The sequence below is a fragment of the Notechis scutatus genome, chromosome 3, assembly GCF_049901735.1.
Source record: "Notechis scutatus isolate UNSWTSFEM ecotype Mainland chromosome 3, rNotScu1.2, whole genome shotgun sequence".
NCBI lineage: Eukaryota > Metazoa > Chordata > Lepidosauria > Squamata > Elapidae > Notechis > Notechis scutatus.
In genome coordinates this window covers 45,077,386-45,101,949 of record NC_142011.1, presented here as the reverse complement: position 1 = coordinate 45,101,949, position 24,564 = coordinate 45,077,386, and the positions used below count along the sequence as shown (strand labels likewise).

Here is a 24,564-nt window from a genome sequence, read left to right as displayed (position 1 = left end):
ATTATTCTAAAGGATCTTTCATATGGATAACAAATCCATATTAAAAGCCAGAACTGAGACTATGTGCTAAGAAATTGATCACCATCTGTTTTCAATTAGGTGAAAGGAAAACCTGGAAGTTAACAGAAAACAACAACATAGCAGAGTACCCAGGGAAAAAGACAATTAATTGTGAAAATCTTGATAGCTTCCAGAGCAATGTAGACCTCCCTTAAGTTTTTTTAAAAAAATCACAGATACGGTAGAACAAATTTCCAGCACCTTGGCCGAGAAGCTCTTTCTTCGTTAATTGCAACATATGTCATCTTAGAGATTTTGTTTTCTGAAGTGCAAAATTATTTCCAGCATCACTTTGCCTTTGTTTTCTTCCCCTTTAATTTTAGAAACACTGTTGTAAACTTTTCATTTGAAACTTTTAGTTGTACTTACTGATCAGTGAGCTTTAATAGTTCACATGTATTTTCAGTCTTTTTTTTAAACAGTACCCTAGCTTATCTGAAGGAAGCAAACAAGTCCATATTTGTAACCTTTGTTTGGATAATTATCATCATAACTGTAATGTTAACTAAGTTAAGTATTGTACCTGAGCTGAAATTGTCACATAGGTCCTTCAATTTTTTAATTATTTATTTGTTCTGTGAGGCTAAATATCTGACTGTTCATATAGTCTTGCTTTTAAAAAATCTCAGCACTTGGCTGATTCAGTCAGGTGAATATTATTAGCTTACTAGAGGCTATAAACTAAGATGCTTTGGAATTATAACCCTGCTATAGAGATAAAAGCATATAATCTATTAAGGTTGATTAGTATTTAGAAAGGAATATAAAGTTTTGTTAATTCTATGCACCCAGTACAAAGAGTAGCAGATGTTTTTATTCATGGTTTCTTTATTTTAGTTTTCTTTTAATCTCAGTGTTCATTAGAAAAGTATCAAACCAGCTTATGTAAGACAAACCCTCCTTGCCCTCCATAATACAAAACTAAACATATATTCAGGGAGGAAGAGAAAACCGTTATTGTTTTTTCTGGGAATGGGAAGCAATTCAGGGCCCAATTCAGCTGGTCTTTGAACAGTGCCATTTCTGTGGCTTTCCCCCCACATCTCACCCTCTGCTGTAACTGCTGTTGGTGATGGTTAAAGGAGTGGGGAAAAGCCAAATGAAGATAGTCAACCAACTTGATAGTAGGCCCCGATTTCCATCTCGCCTTCTGCTGTGGCAGATTGACTGGCTGCTATTAGATGATAGCATGGGATTTTGTGTTGGCACAAAGCAAATGTCAGGATCTTTCCTACGGCCCGAAAAGAAAAGCTTCTTCTTCATCGGCTTTATGTCACAAGAATTATAATGAGAATTTTACTAGCTTTCCTCTTTGTCCCTCCCTTGCTACTACAAAAAAACAAAACAAAAAAAACCCGTAGCATTTTCCACTGAAAAATTATTTAGGTGTCTTTGCAATTGAACATTTTATGTATTTAAATATGTTACATGCCTTTTAATTAAGAATCTACCATTTAACTCATTTTAACCTATTTTGTTGTAATCTAATACAGTTACATGTATAATACATAAAGTAATAGAAAATCACTGTAGTTATGACAGCTGTTGAAAGGGAAATGCCCAGAGAAATAAACTTTGGCAGCAGAAAAACTCAGGAAATCACCTAAACATGATGTGAAAATAATTTCACATATTAGGTGCCACAAAGGAACACACACTCCTTAGCATACTCCTTAGCATATTGTGTTATGGCGAGCAAGGCTTATTTCTTTCTTGGAAAGTAGGCTTCGGAAATGACTTCAACATATCAACTGGGAGTTTCTGCAAAATTCATAAAGTCTTTGATTTTCAGTGGAATTTTAAATTTCTCTGGAGAGTATATAAAGAAGCCAGTTTGTAGCATGTGTTGTCTCTTCTGAGAATTGGTTCCTATAGGTTGGAAATTTAAGTCCAATGTCTCTAATAACTATCTATTAGAATCCTCTTAGTTGTGGCAGTAGCAACTATTTTTAATTTTGACGTATTTGCAGCAGTCAGATGTGATCTTTTTTAATATGCTGGCATTCTTTTTTCTCATCTCAAGATAAGGCTGTTATTCTTCAGAGAGCCGTGCTTTCAATCTCAGCTGTTTTTGTCACCTGCCATCTGTCGATCACCAGTGATTTGAAATACCAAGCTCTGCTAAATCACAGCTTGAAACAAAGTTTGAAAGTAATTGGGTAAACTAAACTATGTAAGATTTGGATCAAATTGCTTGAGGAACTTATTTTTTTCCTTCTGCTAAGCTACCAGGGGAATAGCATCCTAGTATATTATTCTTGGTCTCTTACAGGTCCATTGTAACATGAACAGCCATACTTACTATGAAAGGAAATAGTATGATGGTATGTATGTAAGTATACTATCTGCTGTAAACATGTTCCTAATATAAAATAAAAACAGTACCCTAGACTGTTTTTTTCCCTAGACGATTATTTTTCCCCTTGGTCATTATAGAAAGAATGCCAATAGAAAATAACCCCTGGTGACCCCTTGACTCTAGAATGCCTTTCCAGAGAAAATGTTTCCATCTCTTTTAAGGTTGCTTTGTTATTATGTCTATGTATATTTAATTGTTTTCTCTGAAGCCGTTTCAATTAGTGTAATTCATTTAATTAACAGTTTTATTGTTACGCACATGATATTGTGGTTTCAGTTAAAGTTTTTAGAAATGAGTTTTAAGGTCTGTGCAAACTGTCTTGGGGGGTGGGGGGAACCTGTCTGCTTCTTAAATAAATTCCAGTACCCTACTATTTCAGATAAAAGATTTGAATGAAGGACTTTTGGAAGCCCAATACTTTGTACAAATTATGATAGCATTTCAAACCTGTTTCTGAAATTTCAGTGGATACAAAGCATTATTGGCTAATGTTAGCATGCATATCCCCCCCACCCCCGGTAGCTCAACGAATGGAAATTCGTTGCTAGTAAGCAGGTATAATTCTGCACACATACCCAATTTTGTACAATAGCATTCCATAGAAAATTTGGTTTGCCCAAACACAGTTGGATTACCAGAAGTTGGTCAGAGCAGAGCTCTTTTGGAATGCTCTCTGCTTGTGTCATGGCAATCTGCACCAGGTGCTACTTCTGGACTCTTTTTAAGGGTAGCCCCATGAAGAGCATGGTGCACTAATCCATAAAAGAAGTTACCAGTAACTGAGAGAAGTATCCTGACCAGGAAGGGGCACAACTAGCGCACAACATCCAGGTGGATTCCCAGATAATACACTGGATCCATCTGGGGCAGTACAACTTTATCCAGGACCAACAATAGTAAATTGTATACAGAAGAACCAAGCACCTCCACCAGGGTTAAGTTGAAGCCTGTTCCCCATCCAGATCCCCACAGCCACCAGGCACCACAAAAGAACATCAATAGCATTGCTCAGTTATACAATTGGATATCATTTGCATACTAATGGTTGCTCCTCCTATGGTTATATAGGATCTCATTGAGTGGTTTCATGTAGATGTTAAAAAGGAGCAGAGAGAGCCCTGAGCCCTGTGGCACCCCATAAAGGAGGGGACATAGACAGGATCTCTATCTCTATCAATATTGATTGGGACTGGTTGCAGAAGAAAGTGGTCACCCCCAGACTAAACTCCCAGAACCAATACAAAAGAATACCATGGTTGATGAAGACTGTGCAGAGATCAAGAAGAGCCAAATTGAACATACTAACTCCCATTCCTGCCAGAGATCACCCGAAAATACAACCAATGCCATTACTGTCCCGTTTCAGAAACCCCACTGGAAAAAGAGTCCAGATAAACTGTTTCATCCTGGACTTTCGTGACCATCTTCCCTAAAAAGTTTAGTGTCAGATAATTTAAATATCCTTGCTAGAGCATTTAGCCACCCTTCACCAGTAATTTATAAGTATGTTCATTCTCTGTTCTGATATTTACACTGGAATGTCTGTTTGTCTGTCTATCTCTTAAGCCATTTCTTACTTTATATCTTCTATATAAAATTCTTGCTGCCTAGTTTAGTTCATCCAAGAAATATATGTGGTTGAATCTTACATAGCTCAAATGTATTATGCATTTTAGAACATCTTTAGTTAGGGATGAAGAAATTACTTTGAGCCAAGAACTAAATAAACTTTGGGCAAATGTTCCACGGTCAGCATATGGTGAGTGTGAGGGTAGGGAATATGTACAGCACAAAGTTGATGGAGCCTTTCTGGGATGGCTAGGCAGCGCTGTAATAATTGCCTGAAATCTTATATTCTTTCCCCTTCGGACATTGCTTCCAAAATTCATTGTTTACATTTGGAGACAGTTGAAAACTCCACCTAAACTCACTCAGGACTAATTAGTTTCCATGGAGGAATTTCTGACTCCAAAAACATTTTAATCACAAGGAGTCTTGCTATAAAGCTTGTTTTTATGTTTGTGTGTAGGTGTGAGTGGTTCTTCATCTTTCTCTGCCTCCTGGCAATGACGCAATGCTCACAACTTTGGAATTAAGTTTTCAAAGCCAGGTGTCTGGCTTACAGGTTTATACAAAACAGAAGGCACCTAGCCCTGCATGTTCCACTCAAAAGGCAGGTACAGTATTTAGTCTAAAATGCACCTGTGGTGAAATTAAAACTGTCAGGGAACTTCATTGGGATTTTATACATGGAAAAGATGTTTTAATAAACCCACATGTACCATAGTACTGTCATCTATATTGTTGATCCTAAAAGGCAGAAGCTATCTACCTCTTCAGTATCTTCACTTGCAGTTCTAAAACTGGCTGTTAAACTTCTTGTTATCAGTTACCTTGTTATCACTACTTTATTCTATATTTGCTTTTTTTTAACTATGCCCCTTGACTTTTATTACTAGAGTTTACAGATCTTTTCATTTTCAACTGTTAGACTAATATCATCAGTATACCGCAAGTTATTGATGTTTTTCTCCAGTTTTAAAGCCACATTCAGCTTCCCTTAATATATATTCAGCATTCTCCCATGAGCTGTTCAGAGCATCCAGTAGTGGAAGGTGCTTCAGTCTCTGCATGTCTAGGCTGGGCTTAATTTCTGGAAGGCTCCTCCTCCTCCGCGGGACTCCTCCCCAGTGTTCCACAGTTTTGGCTCAGCCTCGTTCAGGATAGGCAGTTCTTGTGATTCTTCCTTGGCCGAAACAGGAAAATTTGTTTCTTATTAGCAGGGGGGCATGCAGTCGAAACACCTTATACGGGAAGCAGCGCGCTTGTGTTGTTGGGCGGAGAACAACCTGCTTTCCATCAGAGCAGAGCACATCTCGGACCTGTCAAATACACAGGCAGACTGGCTAAGCAGGGCCACAATCAATCAATCGGAGTGGCACCTACATCTGACCCTGTTTAAAGAAGCGGTCAGGAGATTCGGGCAGCCGGTGGTAGAGTTGTTCGCTTCCCACCTCAACTTTCAGCTCCCCAGATTCACTTCCAGGTACCCCTTGCAAGGAGCGGAGAACTTCAACGTGCTCCACTGCCATTAGCCCCAGAGTCTTCTGTATGCATTCCCACCAATTCTACTGATCCCCAAGGTCATCCAGAAGCTGCTGGATAAGAGGGCGGAACTGCTGCTAATAGCTCATTACTGGCCCAGACGGCCGTGGTTTGCAGACCTCTGCAGTCTATCCTTATCAACACCATGGAGAATTCCGCCGGACAGGGTTTTGCTAACCCAGGGACCCCTTCAACATCCGGACCCTCAATGGTTGCACCTGACTGTCTGGACTTTGTTTGTGTCACATTCGTGTCACATTTGTTTTAATGACTTGTTCATTCCACTGCTCTTCTGGTTCTTTATTGATGAGGTTCAGGACTTCAAAGTGATTCCTGATGTTCCTCTTGAAAATGGTGGATATACTGTATGTTCAAGATCATATTGAGGAAGGTGATGGGCTTTCTTCTTTAGCTTAACTTGGAACTTGCACATGAGTAGCTTGTGTTCTGTACCTAGCCCTGACTTTGATACTATAGTTGAGTTCCTCCACCTCCTTTTAGTATTAATATAATCAATTTGATTTCTGTATACGGCATCCAGTGATGTCAGTCTATGCAGGTGTCATTTTGATAGTTTGAAGACAGTATAAGCAGTGAAGAAATAATTGGAATGCAAAGCATCAGTCTGTCTCCTGCTTTGTTTCAATTCCCAAACTATACAATTCAACCTCAGTTTCATCTTTAATGTTTTCAACTTTAGCATTCCAGTCTTCAATCATAAGGACAACATCTTGCTTGAATGCTGTCCGGGTTTAATGCAGAAATCAAATCCAGAAAGCACACACTGATTCAGCAGGATTCATTAACTTCTTTATATATATATAATGTGATATGAGTAAATGTACAATACCAATAGTAGATTCTTCCAACGTGGTATTAATTATAAGCAAAACACAAGCAGAGAATAGTTTCAGTTTCAACAGGCAGACAAGAAGAGACTAGTTTTCAGCTTCAGAGCTCAGAGCACAGAGCAAAGTAAGCCGCGCCCAGACTCCCTCTTCAAGTTTCAGTTTCTAATTCAGCTCCCATTGGCTGATCTGTTGTCATGCTATTCATTGGCTGACCTTATTACCATGTCTCTGCCAGTTCATGAATATTCTGACAAATGCTTTGTTGATTTCAAAATCAACACAATCATAATACTCATCAGCTTGGTCTTCTTCTGCTTCAGTAGTTGGAGCATAAACCATGGATGATCATCATATTAAAGGGTCAGGTCCATGAAGTCTAGTTGATATTATTTGGTCATTGATTTCATTGTAGCCAAGTACTGTTCCTGCTACATTCTTCCCAAGTATAGAAACAAGTGCCATTCCTTTTTGGGTTTTATGTTGTGAATAGTAAACAGTACAAACTTCTGACTGAAAGTGTCCAGTTTCAATCTACCTTGCTTTGCCACTGCTTAGAGAGTTAATCTCTAATCATTTCACATCATCTTCCATGGTGTTGAGCTTTCCTATGTTCATCTTCTCATGTTCCTGGTTCTCATTGTAAATTCTGTCTTTGCAGTTTTGCATTTTCTTGTTCTATATGGCAATATCGGCAACTAGATATTCTGAAGGCTGTAATCCTGGAATGCTGAAGGCCATCCCAACTTAGGAGTCATCATCCAATACTATATCATCAATCATTTCATATTTTCTATCTGTGTGATTTTCTTGGTAAAAATATAGGCGTGATTTACTACTGCTTTTTCCTACACACTATGAATTGATGCCAATGCCATAAAGTGATCATATGCCTCCAGCATCTTTTATATCATTGCTGCCCAATATAGGTGCCTGCTTGCTTTAACTGGGCAGTTGGGATGGCTTCCACAACTTGGATCACTGTGCTGGGAATCTTGGCACACACTTCCAATATTTTTTGTATATCCCTCCCAGGAACATCTCCCTTCCCCTGCCACAATGAGTTAGCACAACAAGATTTGTTGTGAAGTTGGGGAATGCTAAGTGTTAGGTAATTCTAATAGGAAATGTATGCAATAATAGTCCAGGAGTATAAATAAGCTATTCACAATCTCAGTCCCCTGGAGTTAAAATCATTACCTTATTCAATTTATTACTTCAATTGACTAGCTAGAAAAATGTGCATACTACTCTAATTCTGCCCTTTCAGAAGGAGGAAGAGGAAATGGTGGCAACATGCAGAACATGCATTCTCTTTAATGTTCAGGGGTACAGTTCTGTAATCCTACAATTCTATAATGTTTAGATATGTTACGGAAGCACTTCATTCTATTTTTCCATTCGGCGTATAGTTTTTGACTTTATGCTGTGGTTGGATTTTTTTTACTGTGTGGCCAATTTGATTATATTTGGAATGCTGAAAAGAATTACTTGGTCACAAATGAGCAAGCACATATTGCCTGCTATTCATAAACAAAGGGCTGAACCTAGTCTTTGTAACAAGAAGGCTAGTGTTTGAAAACCATAGCCTGTAGGCAATTTTTAAGGTCCCCACAGTGCCCCTTAGTATTTGACTGTTGTATTGCCCTAGGCTGCCTAATCCTGTGCTATTACAGCAACTAAAATAGATCCTTGCTATGGAGAAATCGATCAATCACTTGCCCTAAGAAGCAACATTGTGTCTTTTTGTACCGGTGCAATGTCATTTGAAATTTTGTAGACTGATGCTTTAAGAATTGCAAAGCCCGTAGGATCAACTAATCAAAACTGAATCTCAGCAGATGTAATAGGACTACATCCCACACCATTCCTTCTCCTGATTGCACTGACTTGAGATGAAGTATGGTGTATTGATGCATCTAGAGAGCCCCAGGTTAGGGTTAGCAGATGCTTTATGGAAAAGCATAAATACAGTTCGGCAGACCTTTTACTATTTTTATACTTGAATGCAAGAGAGAGTGTTTGTTCCGTGGCCAGCTCATTGTTACATTCCGTGGTGCTGCCTTTTGATCTTTGTCTCAGCTTCTCTGTGCAGTAGCAGCATACAAACACAAGACCACAGCATAAATGTATTTCTCCTTCTTGAATGTGCTACTTCTTTTTGGCAATCAGAACTAATGGTTGCTTTGAATCAAACTGTCTCACTTCCTTTATACAGTATATGAATTCCTGAAGCAATCCAGATTGCAAACTTCCTGGGGCATTTTTCATCAGTAAACTCTGCCAGATCAGATCAGCTGCTTTGAAAATGGGATTCTTGTATTTTGCAGTTTCGTTTAAATAAAATTAACCTGCACCTTACTGTAGATCCAATCTTGCTTTGTGTTAAGTTGCTGTGGAAATAACTGTGGAAATCAAAGCTCATTTGTATTTCTGATATTTCTAGGAGCATTGTGGTAGGAAACCTCTGTTATTTATTCACTGTACAGTGGCATTTATTTATTGGGATTGTATTGCTTACCCTGAAGGAGGCAACCCGGCGGATATGTGTTTGTGAATGTGTTTTACTTGTTTAGGAGAGTGGGATTCAATTTGCACTCCAGTGGAAAAACCATGTGAACTGAAATGTGATATAAAGTATACCTAAGTAGTAAGATATTGAATGTTAGTCATGAAGGCAGAATAATTGGTGCTTCAGGAAGTAAGTGTATGGGGGGGGGGGAGAGAAAGGGGGGAGAGAGAGAGAGAGATTGATTTCTGGAGTATATTCTGAAGACTTGAAAACTTTTATTATTCTTTATAGCAGTATTATGCAGTTTTGGAAGATAGTAAAAGACTTTCTTGATCTTTGAATCATATGGTATCAGAACAAGGAAATAAATGGGAGAGGACAAAAATTGGATTTAAATTGATGAACTTAAAATTAAATATTTGGGGATGTATATTGTACAAGACATTCAAAGACAATCTAGATTTCAAGTTGGGCACTTCTGGCATATAATATTGGTGAATACATTAGATTTGCTTATGATCTGTCCTGGAAATAGAACACATGTAACCTTTTTCTACACAGTAATGGCTATTTGTTAGCCCTTTGAGGTAATCCAGATAAAAAGTACCAAGATCCAGTTTGGTCTAGGGCAGGGGTGTCAAACTCAAGCCAGGGGTCAGATCTGGCCCGCTGTGCTGCCCTGGAAACAGCGAAGGATCAGCCCATGGTGCCTCTGCCAGTGAAAACGGAGGTTGGGAGGGCTGCATATGGCCCTCCCAGGCCACATTTTTGGCCGTGACGACCTCCTTCAGCCCTCTGCCAGAGAAAATGGAGCTCCAACTCTTACAACTGTTAGCTAAAGGTTATGTAGGCCTGGAATTATGAGAATTAAAGTCCATTATAATAGGAGGACATCAGGTTGAGTGAAGCTATTCTGGACAGTATTGCATCTGAAATTCTTCAGATGTTGCCATATAAATCCGTATAAATACTTTACCCCCATGGCCAAAATAATAATAATCCATTGACATATGCCCTAAAAGCTGACAGGACAATTGTTTATGCTGGTCAGAGATGGTTATGCTGGAAACTGGCCTCTATTTAAAAGTTTCTTATCAATATTGTTTCTTTGCTGTTGAGATAAATGATGATTGAGTATATGTGTAATATCCTGTCATGGGATAATTCTCATGGTCGCTATGATAGGAATGGGGCATGGTTCTATTCTGAGAAGAGTACAATATTACTTTCTGTTCCCTGAGTGTTCACTTTCTGGAAAACTGCAGTTCACAAGGTCATCAGCTGGCTGGTTTTTAACTTCCTCCCTGCATGTCATTCGGTGTTTCTTCACTGAGTGATAAACCTTTTGATTTTCCATATTGAAAACCAAACAAAACTCTGATGATACTTATGTGTAAAGGTCATTATCCTTTGAGACTTGCCAGTATTTAAATCATATTCTTTCTTACATTGCAGTTTTATTATTTTATTTGCAAAAGCTCAGTGGCTAGCAGTTTTTTTGTTATGGCTTCACATAAGCTAGGAAGGAGCTAATTTGATATGTTTGGGGTAAAAATAATGAATACGAAGGGAACTACAGTTTTTTTTTACAGTTCTTGTAGATTGTTTGTGTATTCATGTCTTGATTACAGAATGATATTTTACCAACATTGTCCCTCCCTTCCCTGATAACTGCATCAACTGTATTTGAAAACTTCAGTGTGTCAAATAATACACTGGGAGAAAAGTCATATTATGGTTTTGTTTCTCCTCTAGGAAGGATCAGAATGTTCTTTCTCCGGTCAATTGCTGGAATCTCCTCTTAAATCAGGTGAAGAGAGAGAGCAGGGACCACACTACTTTGAGTGACATCTATCTGAACAATATAATCCCTCGGTTTGTTCAAGTCAGTGAAGACTCTGGACGACTTTTCAAAAAGGTAACACTTTTATTGTGATATGCACGTCTTTATGGCTCCAGACATAGTTGTAGCAAATGTAGATGGGCACCTGGCCACTATTGTTTCTTGCCTAGTTGTGTTAATGCATAACTTGGTTCAAAAGGCAGCTGCCTGGCTGCTGATCGGAGCATGCAGGTTGGAACATGTCACTCTGATGTCATGTTATTTTCATTTAGCTGCCAATTTGCTTCTGGCTCAATTTATTGTGTTGATTTGAAGAATGTTAAACTCATAATGTGGCAGGATTAGATATTTTAAAAGTTACTATCTTTTAACATGGAGTCTGCCCTTCTTTTTCTCTATCTGTATAACCAGGGGAATGTCTTTGGAAGTCTTTTGCATCCTGGTATCAAGGTTGTGGAATAACTTCCTAGAGAAGGTCCATTGGCTCTTTCTATGCTTGCTATTCAGTGGTTGGTGGAAACATATTTTTTTCAGAGAAGCATTAGAAGGATATTTTCACTGTTCTGAGCTAATTATTAGTAGTCTGAGCTATTTATAATTGTTCCAAGGAACAGATAAAATTTTGAGCATGTTGTTGATGATTTAGCAAGTTGCACTGCTTGTTTTCTTTTAATGAGACTTTTCATTCTCTCTTTATTCTTTTATGCCTTAATTTCATTTTTTATTTAATAAAAACAGATAAATGAAGAATTGAACATACTTGTGTTCAGATCTGAAGTAACCTTGTTTATGTATAAGCAAAACAGTTCATTTTTGCTATAATCAGCAGTAGCCTTAACAAATGTAGGGATAGCAACAACATCTGGCACAGAGAGTGCTTTTCAAAGAATCTATTTAGGAGAATAAGATGCTATTTTAAAATCTGATTCTACTAGGCATTGAGAGAAGATCCAAAGGAGGCTGAAATCTAATATGTTTGCTTTTAAGAATAAGTCACTTTGCTTATAAGTAAATATGCAGTAACTGATGGTTGGATTTTTTTTAAAAAAAATCTTTACTAAAATTGTCAGTTTTTCTGGGCTCAGCTGGCCAGTGTCAGAGTTCAGTAAAACCCAGAGGATCATAGGACCTTAAATTGTTAATCTGTAGTAGCGCCTGCCCTCTGGAATGAAGTCACTTCTCCAGATCCGGATGGTTCTTGTTTGGAAGAGTTGTGAATGCCTAGCTCTTCACCCAGGCCTTGGGAGAAGGAGACCTCTCACTTCATCATGTTTGTTATCTTATATTTTATATTTTATCTATTTTGTTTGGTATTTGTGAGCCTCCCAGAATCTTTGAGAGTCAAGTGGCATATAAGTTTAATAAATTAAATTAAATTAAAATGATCTGTTGAACTACGGTAGAGAAAGCTACTCTTGGGCTCATGTTTCTGTTATTTTTAAAAAGTGCATCATGATAGCAACTGCCTAATTTAGTGCCTCTCAACATAATTTAGAATTTTCTCAGAAAGGAAAATGAGTATAGCTCTGCTAGAGAAAGAGAGAGAGAGAGACAGAGACAGAGACAGAGAGGGAGGGAGGGAGGGAGGGAGGGAAGGAAGGAAGGAAGGAAGGAAGGAAGGAAGGAAGGAAAGAAAGAAAGAAAGAAAGAAAGAAAGAAAGAAAGAAAGAAAGAAAGAAAGAAAGAAAGAAAGAAAGAAAGAAAGAAAGAAAGAAAGAAAAGTATATAGTAGGGTGGCTGGTAACCTAAAATGAAATTGCTATAAAAACATAAAAGTACAGTAACTTATCATGGGGATTTAAAATAGGTTTGCTACCTTCATTAAATTTTAGAATAGCTACACTGTAATTTTAAATATAAGTATAAGTATTCCATTATTTATTTTCTACCCAAATAATAAATTTTCTTTCTCTCTTCCCTCTCCTTGCTCAAATGTGCCTAGGCAGGAGCTGTTACTTGTCAGGAAACAAAAAGCATGATTTTAGTATCTAAGTAACAACCCTGCCAACTTGGTCAAATGCCAAGTCAGTTTCATATATTAACTCGCTTTTGGCTTGTTGTGTGTCACTAGTCTATAGCTCTTTGTATCTGTCCCTGCTGGGGAATCTTTCTTCAAGTGACATGTGATATGTGAAATGGAAATACTATGTGACTGTACCCAGAACCTCTCTTGATTGTCTTCTTCGCTAGAAACCTCCTTTAGTGTTACGATCAAACTGAAAAGTGTGAACTAGCACAAGCAACTGATAAAGGCTGAGTATCAAAGCTCATAAGTGGCAGATTTGTTAACAAGCAAGTAGCTAAAATGTTTAACTACAAACCAAATCATAAAATGAAGCAACACTAGAGATCCTGGAGACCCAGGTGTTATGTAGGAAACCTGACTGGGTGATTTTGACCTCATTTTCTCTCAGCCCGAGACTGGAAAGTTGAAAAGCGTCTATTTACTAATCTCACTGGAACAGCATAGTAGGTTACGATCCATAAGCTTTAGTGAAATAATCTTCATCCTGCATTGGATTGATTTGGGAAGATAATAGTGATAACAAACATTACCTGTGTAAAAATTAGATGAAAGCTCTTTGAAGCAACTCTGTCTACCTATATCATATCTAGTTGATATATAATTCTTTTACAAGTGATTCAACAATTGAGAAGATTTGAGTTTCATCAGTTTATTTGCTTTTTGCTAATAATTTTCATTTAAAACATATTACCAGTATAATTTTATAAAATAAGAAATTTGTTGTTGCAGTGAAAATTGTTGAAATTTTCCTTGGAGTTTGGGCTGCAAATTAACATTGGTTACTTGTGTAAGAATAAATTAGCACTTACCAATCAAATAATAACTTTTTTCAACACTGTAATCATCTGTACTTTAATTTGATGAATACAGACATGCAAGAATATATGGAAGCAGTTCTTGGCATACGTGGGGATTTTGTTCTAATGTAACACCCAGAATAAAGAAACCATGAATAATGAGTTATTGGTTCTTTAAAAATTGGGATGGGAAGGTTCATTCAGGTCAGTTGCAAGGCTCTGTGTATGATGGGCAGGATCAAGAGGAAGAACTGTAACCAAAGAAATTATCTGATAAAAGACAAGTGAGGCTAATGCAAAAACATAATTTGAGTAACTATCTCAGACACAGACCTACCTAGTTCTCATAATGATAAAGGTAGGGAAGGGGTTTGGGGGGAGGTTATTTGAAGGACTGTCTTTTTCCCAATTACATCTACTCAACCCACCAGACCAAGAGGTAGGTATGCTAAAGATCCCCTCTTTTTAAGGAAGTCCATTTAGCAAAACCAGGAGGAAGAAGCTTCTCTAGGGTGGCTCCTTTTTAGTGGAACATCATTCCCACAGAGATAAGATTGGTCCCCACTTTGTGTTTTGGACAAAACAAGGCAACGCTGCCAAGAAAACAGCTTGAATACAATTACCAGAAACTGAGCTTGACTCTAGGGTGTCTTTAGATCTTCTATGCATGAAGTCCTGCTCTGCTGAATGAAATATGCAATTGATCATTAATTCGGAGAAGTATGATCATAGAAGCCCAGACCAGCACAATACCACTGAGAAAGAAAAACAAGAAATCCAAGAAGAAACCAGCATGGCTGCACAAAGATCTCTGGCAAACTGAAAGAAAAAAAGGACAAGTACAAAAAATGGAAAGAAGGACATACAACTAAGGCAGAATATCAGCAGATAGCCAGAATCTGCAAAGACGAAGTCAGGATAGCAAAGGCTCAGAACGAACGAAGACTTTCAACAAAAGTCAAAGATAATAAAAAAAGTTTCTTCCAACATATAAATAACAAGAAAAAAAAATCAAGGAAACAGTCGGTCCACTAAAGAGAGAAGATGGCAAGGAAGTAACAGGCAACAGAGAGAAAGCAGAACTGCTTAACTCATTCTTTGCATCCGTCTTCATGCAAAAAGAAACTATAGCTCAACCCACCAAAAACATAACTGTAAAAGACAGATCAGAAATAAAAGTTAAAATAAGCAAAAAAAATAGTAAGAGACCACCTGTCTGATCTTGATAAAAACAAATCACCGGGGCCTGATGGATTATATCCCAGAGTTTTAAAGGAGCTGGCAGAGGTCATCTCAGAACCACTGCACCATATCTTTCAAAAATCCTGGAGCACCGGGGAACTACCAGAGGACTGGAAAAGAGCTGATATGATTCCCATATTTAAAAAAGGGGGAAAAAGCAGACTCAGGAAACTATAGACCAATCAGCCTAACATCAATACCCGGGAAGATACTGGAAAAGATAATAAAAAAACAGATCTGCCAACATCTAGAAACAAGCACTCAGCACGGGTTTGTTAAGAACAGATCATGCCAAACCAATCTTATTTCATTCTTCAACACAGTGACTAAATTAGTAGACCAGCAAAATACTGTGGACATAATATATTTAGATTTCACAAGGCATTCAACAAAGTAGACCACAACCTACTTCTTAGTAAGCTAGAAAAAAGTGGAATAGATAGCACCACCACAAGATGGACTTGCAACTGGCTGACAAACCATACTCAACGAGATGGGTCTAAGTCTACATGGAGGGAAGTAAGCAGTGGGGTGCCACAAGGTTCCGTCTTAGGCACAGTACTCTTCAATATCTTCATTAATGACTTAGATGAGGGAATAGAAGGGGAACTTACCAAATTTGCAGATGATACTAAGCTGGCAGGAATAGCTAACACCCAAGAAGATAGGCTCAAGATCCAAATGGATCTTGACAGACTAGAACACTGGGCCATATTTAACAAAATGAAATTCAATGTAGAGAAAAGTAAAGTCCTACACTTAGGCAAGAAAAACCAAAAGTACACATATAGACTGGGTGAAACCAGGCTCAATAGCAGTAACTGTGAGAGGGATCTTGGAGTCTTAGTGGACAACCAGCTAAATATGAGTCAGCAGTGTGCAGCAGCAGCCAAAAAAGCTAATGCAATCCTAAATTGTATTAACAGAGGGATACAATCAAGATCAAGGGAAGTACTAATACCACTCTATAAAGCCTTAGTAAGACCATACCTAGAGTACTGCATCCAGTTTTGTTCACCACATTATAAAAAAGATGTTGAGACTCTAGAAAAAGTACAGAGAAGAGCAACCAGAATGATTAGGGGACTGGAGGCTAAAACACACAACGAACGGTTGCAGGAACTGGGCTAGTCTAGTAAAGAGAAGGACCAGAGGAGACATGATAGCGGTCTTCCAATATTTGAGGGGCTGCCACAGGGAGGAAGGGGTCAAGCTATTTTCTAAAGCTCCTATAGGCCAGACAAGGAATAATGGATGGAAACTGAACAAGGAGAAATTTAACCTGGAAATAAGGAGAAACTTTCTGACAGTGAGAACAATCAACCAATGGAACAGCTTGCCCTCGGAAGTTGTGGGAACACCATCACTTGAGACTTTCAAGAAGAGATTGGACTGCCATTTGTCAGAAATAGTGTAGGGTCTCCCGCTTGGGTGGGGGGTTGGACTAGATGACCTACAAGATCCCTTCCAACTCTGATTATCTGTTAAATCTGACAAGCTTTACAAGAAAACCTTAAGACATATTTTTATTCCTTAGCCTTCTCACATAGTGCTTAATTTGCTGTTGGATTTTAATGCCGTGTATCTTTTATGAATTTTAATTGTAGATTTTTTGGTTCATTCTTTGATAATGTTAGTTTCTGATGCTTGTTCATGATTTCATGTAGTTTTATAATACTGTCTTGTTTGGATAGTTTCCAATTGCATTAATTTTTATATCTGATTTAAATGCAGATATGTTATACAGTATGTAGGTAACTGAAATTGATTTGTTCATGAAGGATAGTCCTTTTCTATTAATCTTGTCCTTAAGGGAAGATATGTGAAATCTCATGTTGTATAAATTAAAGTCAGTTTTGCATGTGCATTTGTCTAGTCTATCTGTGCTGAATGAAAAAAATCCAACTACTAGAAAACATTTTGAACATTTATGAGCCGTGGTGGCACAGTGGTTAGAATGCAGTATTGCAGGCTAATTTTGCTGGCTGCTGGCTGGGTGCATTTTAGCAGTTTGATTCTCACCAGCTCAGGGTTGACTCAGCCTTCCATTCTTCTGAGGTCGGTAAAATGAGGAACCAGGTTGTTGGAAGCAATGTGCTGACACTGTAAATCACTTAGAGAGGGCTGTAAAGCACTATGAAGCAGTATGTAAGTCTAAGTGCTATTGCTATTGCTGTACAGTAATTGGCCTTTCATCTTCTGTTTTTATCCATGTTTTATTTTGAATAAGCTTTAAAGCTATTTTGCCTAAGACCATTATAAGAATGTTTATAACATTGCTAAATAACTTCTCAGAGCTAGAAAGAGAATAACTGGGTTTTTTTTTTTTTTTTTGTTTCCTTGTAGTTTTCTGTTCCTATTTATTTATTTAGTACAATTTAGAGGTCATTCAACTTTATGTGACTCTGAACTGCTTACATTTAAAAAGTAGGGACAATAAAAATAAAGAGACAATGTAAGCATCAAGACACAAATTTTATTGCCTCTGTGCTGTGCTTCGTTTATGAAAAAAATTATGAGAGTTTTCATCTGGAGGATAAATGCATATGTAATGTAGAGCTTGCATCCAATAAGCACAAACATTAATAAATGAAAGATACTTAATGTACATTTATTCAAATCCGTATGAATAAACAAATAAACATGAATAAGTGTTTAAAACTGGTGCCTAATAAAGCCTGAAAAAAGAAGTTTACAATTATGCCTGATTTACAAGTTCCAAAAGTTCATTTTGATTGAGATTCCACCAAAATGTTTAGTGAATTGATAATACTAAATGTGAAGCATGACCATGATAAACTGAGAAGCTCAAGAGATGAACTGCTTCTGTGCCAGATAAAGCAACTCCTTTTCAAGGATAATTCTAAGGCATGCCTGCCACTATAATCCAGCCTTCCGGCTATATGGGCCTGTGAATGTGATAAGGTCTGTATGAGACACAGTTTGTGCCTTAGCCCTTATCACTGAGAAGGAAAGATGCATCCTGTCACAGTTATTGACAGTTGCTGAACATAGTCATGGATTCCATGAGGAAAGGTGGCTGCTTCTTGATTCTTTCAACAGTGCGTCAAATAATAGTTTAAATTTCCTGTAAAACAAATGCAAAACAAATGGATAACTTAGCCTTTCATTGAGCAGTTTGCAGGCCACAACAATTTCTCTTGTCATTTACTGCAAGATCTTTCTTGTTTTAAAATGAAGATGTTACAAAGATAGTTCATGCATTTTGCCTGTGATCCTTTTGTCATCAGTTTCCTTTTACACGATTAACTTCCAAAGTTCCAGAAGCAATTTATATATTTAGGTCTTATGAAGCTTTTCAGAAGTCTGTTTTCAGTCTCCACTGTTAAATTTGTTTGCCATTAGAAACACTTGCAAGATGGTGTAATATAATTTGATTAAGGAATTATCTTTGAAAAACATGATGAAGAGATTCTTTTTAAGAGTATGATTTGAAGAAGGGCCTCATTTATTTGAGCTATGGATGGAAGGCTGCCAACCACTTCAAAAGTATCTCTAGAGATAAGAGAAGTCAGGTTGTCTGCCAAAGCTAAAAATTGGATGGTATGTAGAATGTATTATCAATGCTTTTAATTTACTCAAAATGTTGTTTGCTGGTTAAGATTTTTCCATCATAGCATTTTCCATTCAATTAATTGGAACACTAATGTTTGCTGTTGAACGTTGAACTGGTCTTGGAATAGTATAACAGAGAAAAGCAATGAGTAAAGAAGAAAATGAAAGGTTTTATAGGGATAAAATTCCATTATTCAGTTTTTTCCAGCAAAGAGATGGTTCCAAATACAGATAGTCCTTGACATATGACCCGAATTGAGCTTAGAATTGTGGTAGTAAATCATGCCGGTTGTTAAGTGGGTCACAACAATATGTTCACGTGACCATGGAGTGGGGCAGCCATGAGGACTTCAAATCTGGGTCAAAAGTAGCCCTGGGGGGTCCATTATAATTTAAAATGGTCCCTAAACTATCAGTGGTAAGTTGAGGACTAACTGTATGGTACACTAATTGAATATAAACCCGTATAAATTCTGCAGTCAGAATGTGTTTTGATAATTCTGTTTTGTATCTGTGTTCAAATTATAATAAATGTAGGGTCGGCATTCTTTACGTGTTAACTTTGAACAGGGCTGTTGCTTCTTTCAGTTTATGTGTGTGCATGCACGCACTGCACACACACACACACACACACACACCTACTGTACAATAGGTGAAATCACTGTTCTAATAAAGCATAGATTGTTTCTACTTAGGGAGAAGAATTTTATTCTTCTGTTGTGTATGAACTTCCTCTTTCCTCACACTAGATTTTAATTCCCTATCTATAATATAGGGAATTATAATCATAGGGCTTATTGTACCCTATGGCTATTATTAAGTGTTGTATCTTATGATTCTTGACTCTTGATGAATGTATCTTTTCTTTTATATTCACTGAGAGCATCTGCACCAAGACAAATTCCTTGTGTGTCCAATCACACTTGGCCAATAAAGAATTCTATTCTATTCTATTCTATTCTATTCTATTCTATTCTATTCTATTCTATTCTATTCTATTCTATTCTATTCTATTCTATAAATCTTTGGGGGATACATTACTTTTATATTGTTTCCATTTTTTCTTTTCAAGCATCAGTATTTTTTTTTCTTTTGTAAATGAAGTAAGTGCTCTTTTTAAAACTGTAAAATTTGAAAGCAAGGCATTTAAAGTTTGGAAAAGAACAATAAATTCCTTCATTCCAACCTCACTTCTCATTTCAACTTTCCTGTCTTTTTTAATGTGGGCCTACAATATCTCTACATCAGAAGTGTCAAACTCGATTTCATTGAGGGCTGCATCACGGTTGTATTTGACCTTGGGGGAGTGGGGCAGGGGTGTGTGCCCAGGGTGAGTGTGGCCAACTCAATGTCACTAAAGTCGATGCCTGTGGTGCCCAAGTGCTCTGCCAGTGAAAATGGACTCCCAAGCTCCGTTTTCGCTGGCAGAAGGTTGCAGGAGGCCATTACAGTCGAAAATGGAGCTCAGGAGGGCCACACACAGCCCTCCCAAGCTCAGTTTTCACTGGCAAAGACACTGCGGGCCAGTCCTTCATTGTTTCCAAGGCAGCCCTGTGGGCCAGATCTAAGCACTCCTCAGAGTGAATCTGGCCCACGGGCCTTAAGTTTGACATCCCTGCTCTACATGGGTCCAAAATTGGATGTTGAGTGAGTTCTTCTGCTGTTTGTTTTTCTTTTTTTACACATTGGCTTTTTAAGAAAGAACTATTATGCTTTTAGTCTTTTTAATCAACTTACCAGATTTTTAATTGCCATACAACTCAATGTGGAGTATGAGAAACACAAAATAATAGACAATCCAGGTGATACAATAATTCTTCTCCTGGAGGGTTTTTAAGGTCTTGTTGAAGGACAGCAGTTTGTGTTTAAACTGTCAACAATTTGCATTACAGAACCATTGAGGGCCTGTATCTTTTCTCTTTTTTTCTATTCTTTCTTCTTACTGATGAGACACATCTTCTGTAGATTTTTTTGATCAGCTATAACATGCAATATAACATAGAAAAATTGAAAACTGACATCTGTTTAATTTCCCCACTTCTTGAACATGTACGTTTTAGTTTTGCTCAGAAACAACTAAAAGGTACATTAACATGTAACTACCATCTCAGCGATACTATATCTAGAAGGAAGCGGGGATAATCTTCTCAGCATGTCTGGCTTTACTTCTGTTTCTCCACTGGAGTCTTCTGGGTCACCAGAATCTTGCTTCCCATAACACTGTTTCCTCCATATGCTCAGTTAGTGGCTGAGTTCCAATTATATTATAAAAGTTTGCTGCAATCTCTTATTCCTTCTGTTGCATGAAATCTGTGAGACTGTGGCATTCTTGTCTATGATACAAGACTAGACTCCTTTATTATCAGGCAATTACATACAGTTCCAAAGCTCTAATTCAAAATATTGTCTTTGCCTCAAGCCTATCAACCTATGCTACTTAGTACTTGGTAAAGACAAAAATCACTGGATCACCTCTTATTTTATTTACTGTCAGCATGATTAGATGCACAGCCTTGTAGTGCTGGGGCTCACAATCAGTTATTGTTACATCCAATTACATTCTTAGATGAAATAAATTTTCTAGATCACTTTCAGTCTAGCTTTAAGGCTGGTGAGAATGGAAGCTGCCTGTCCTCAAGGAAGGGAAGTGGAGAGTGCAACTTTATTGATACAGTTGGCCTTCCATCTCATAAATCACGGCATGCCTCTTGACTAATAATCTGAATTGTGATACAGACTCATTTTTATGTAGAAATTCCCTAGAGATGTGGTGATGGTAGTGAACTATTACATTGTTGCTTGATAATTATGTTATGGAATTTACAGTTACATATTTTCCTCATACAAGGTTAAAATTATAAAGTCTTCCCATGTGTGGGTATATATAGATATACTGTATATATGAACACACCCCAGAGGAAATAGAGGAGAGTTAGAGTCTCATACAGTCTGGATGAAAAAAATCTCCAGCTCCATCATGGAATAATTTTCATTCTATTCCGATGCAATTTGCACTCAAACTAAAAAGTCACTTTTATAGTTTTAGGATCTTTCTGACTGGAAACAGCAAGTGGCTTTAATGGTATATAAAGCTATTTTCATTAGTTTGAGTAGTTCTACCAGTTGCAGCAGAATCTGGGCAGAAATATTTTATGCTCCAGTAACTTTGAGATTGAATCACTGCAGCTCATTGTTTGTGCAGTTATCCTTTCAAACAACCTGGAAATTTCTCCTGGTCCAAAATAGTTCAGCAAAGTTGTTCACTGAGACCAGTTATTTCAGTTCAGTAAATAAATAAATAAGTTGTAAAACTCTGTGACTATTAATCTGCATTTGTTGCCAATTTATTTTTAAATTCAATTCAGCATGCTGTTTTTATAATACTCTAAGTAAATGTAAAGCTGTTCAATACCACAGACAATACTGCTACCCTTCAAAAAGATCTTGACTATGTATCAGAATGGTCAAACAAATGGCAACTTCAAATCTCAAAAAATAAATGTTCTGTCTTACATATTGGCAAAAAAAAATCAGAAAATAAAATACAAGCTGAATAGTCAGGATCTTGTTGATGATCCAAGCCTGTAAAGGACCTTGGAATACTCATCTCTAATGATCTAAGTGCTAGAGCCCATTGTAACTACATAGCCAAAAAGGCATTCAGAGTTGTTAACCCAATCCTATGTAGCTTTTTCTCTGGTAATATCACACTACTAACTAGAGCATACAAAACATTTGCTAGACCAATACTCGAATATGGCTCATCGGTCTGGAACCCACATTACGTATCTGATATTAGCACAATTGAGAAAGTCCAGAAATATTTCACAAGAAGAGTTCTACAGTCCTCTACTCGTTGTAGAATACCTTATGCCACCAGACTTGAAATTCTAGACCTAGAAAACCTTGAATTACGCCGTCTTCGGTCTGATCTAAGTATGGTATATAAAATCATACATTGCAATGTCCTACCTGTCAATGAATACTTCAGCTTCAACCATAACAACACAAGAGCACACAATAGATACAAACTCAAGGTTAACTGCACCAAACTTGATTGCAGGAAATACAACTTCAGCAACAGAGTGGTCAATGTCTGGAATACTCTACCTGACTCTATAGTTTCTTCCCCAAACCCCAAAAACTTTAACCTTCGACTGTCTACTATTGACCTCACCCCTTTCCTAAGAGGTCTGTAGGGGGCGCGCATAAGCGCACCAACGTGCCTACCGTCCCTGTCCTATTGTTTCTTTTATTTTTCTTATGTGTACCTATTTCATGTATTCATAGCTATGTATATACTTATACCTATTATCTTGTAAGCAATTGACAAATCAAATAAATAAATAAATAAATTGAGACCAAGTTAAATTAATGTGCTTTTTTTCTCCAAAAATTTCTATCTGGATCCTAAAATTATCCTCATAATCTTTTCCCAGATTTCAGGATGAGAAAAGAGAAACCAAATATGGAGTTTCCTTCTCAGATAAGTTGACATATTATGGTTCTCTTGGTAGCAAGAAGGTTGCTATATGGGTCATTTTAAGTTTGCAATCAAAAATATCACAACTCTAAGCTAAAATTGCATCTGTTTATTTTCTTTCCCTTACTGTACTTTAAAATCTTTTTGATGTTATGTAACAGTAAAAGATTGAAAATATATTATCAAGATATTACGTGTATGATATACATGTATGAACTGATACATTTAGAATCCTGTTCATAAACATTTTTACATATTTTTCTAAGCCTAATCTCTGCTTTAAAATTTGTTCATTTTTAAAAAATACCTACATTCATGTACTTAAGTTGATATGTAGAAGTCCTTTCTCGCTTGATTACTAGAGTATAGCGATATGACCATGAATAGTTATATAAAACTGTAAATCAGGAAGTCGAAGAGACTTTTCCTAACAATCAATTAACCAATGATTGCTTCATTAAAAAAAGCCACCCAGCGTAAGGTAATTTTTTTACAAAATAAAGTTGAAAGTAAGAAAAATAGAATGCCAAGGAAAATATTTATAGCTCAGGGATGAAATGAGAGGTCTTTGGTGCTCTCTGAGCTTGGTTGTTTTCTTGCAGACATTTCATAACCCAAACTTATGTATGATGTTATCTAGTTTGGGTAATGAAAACATCTGCAAGAAAGCAACCAAGCTCAGAGAGCACCAAAGAGCCATCAAAATAGAATGTGTTGTCTGTCTGTGAAACTAAGAGAAAGGAGAAGACTGAAATAATGCTGAATGAAGGTGGTCTGATTTTGGAGGATGCCATTCATGAATACATGCAGAAAAATGAAAGTGTAAGTTTTACTATGAATGAAAGGGCTAAAATGTGTGTTGAAAAGCAAATGGAATATAAGGAAAATTACTGCAGCAAGAGAAATTGATTAATCTCATCAACAGAATGAATGAAAAGTGGTTGCGGAAAATCTTTAGAATGAGAAAATAATTTTATGAAGTACCACAGAATTTGTGGAGTTCCAAGATTGCTTTGTGAAATAATATGAAAGGGGACATAGATGAGAAAGAAATTAGTTTGAGAATAGTTGCTGCAAAACTATGAACAGCAGAAATATATTGTATAATTTATTTAGAGGCAAAAAAAAACTTATGTACTTATTGAGAATCTGTACTGACCTTTTTGGAGCAATTTGCTTTTGCCTGGTTTAGTTTCAGATCAGCTAAAGAGTTGGCAGCAGCACTCAGTAAGTGACAAATCAGTCAATATAGATTCTGCTTAGCACTTCGAAAAAGGGCATCAGTGGAGGTAGAGCACAAGGGTATCTTGTAAGGAGAATTGGAATTGTGCAAGATAAATTACAGGGCATGATATCTGATGTTCTGCTGGCATTCCAGGCAGCTGGTAAAGTTTGACACCTCTTGAAACTGTCTTCATGGTTCATTTCATTTATATGGATGATGAAACACTGGATGTTTCACAGCATTTAAGGCAATATTTGGAGCCAACTTTATGAATCAAAGAACTAAACAGCAAGGCTATGATTATTTTATACTGAATTAACTTTTTATAGAGGTGAATTAAATTGTCAGAATCAATAATGCATTCATCTCACTGTTGTGCAATGTTTAAATTAAAACTAATGAAACTGTGGAGACAATATTTATTTATTATACCAGTGGTTTTCATTGACTCTCAGTGGTTTACCCCATCTTCAATGAACATAATTAAG

The 24,564-nt window shown here is 37.1% G+C and overlaps 1 protein-coding gene across 6 annotated transcripts in view; it reads left to right on the top strand.

The window, feature by feature from the left end:
• Positions 1-24,564, top strand: part of SRGAP2 (SLIT-ROBO Rho GTPase activating protein 2) — a 230,962-nt gene that overhangs the window by 99,692 nt on the left and 106,706 nt on the right. For all 6 annotated transcript variants that reach the window (XM_026676786.2, XM_026676784.2, XM_026676785.2 and 3 more), the window contains exon 4: positions 10,640-10,802. In XM_026676786.2, coding sequence (XP_026532571.1) covers positions 10,640-10,802 — 163 coding nt within the window. The remainder of the gene's footprint in view (positions 1-10,639; positions 10,803-24,564) is intronic.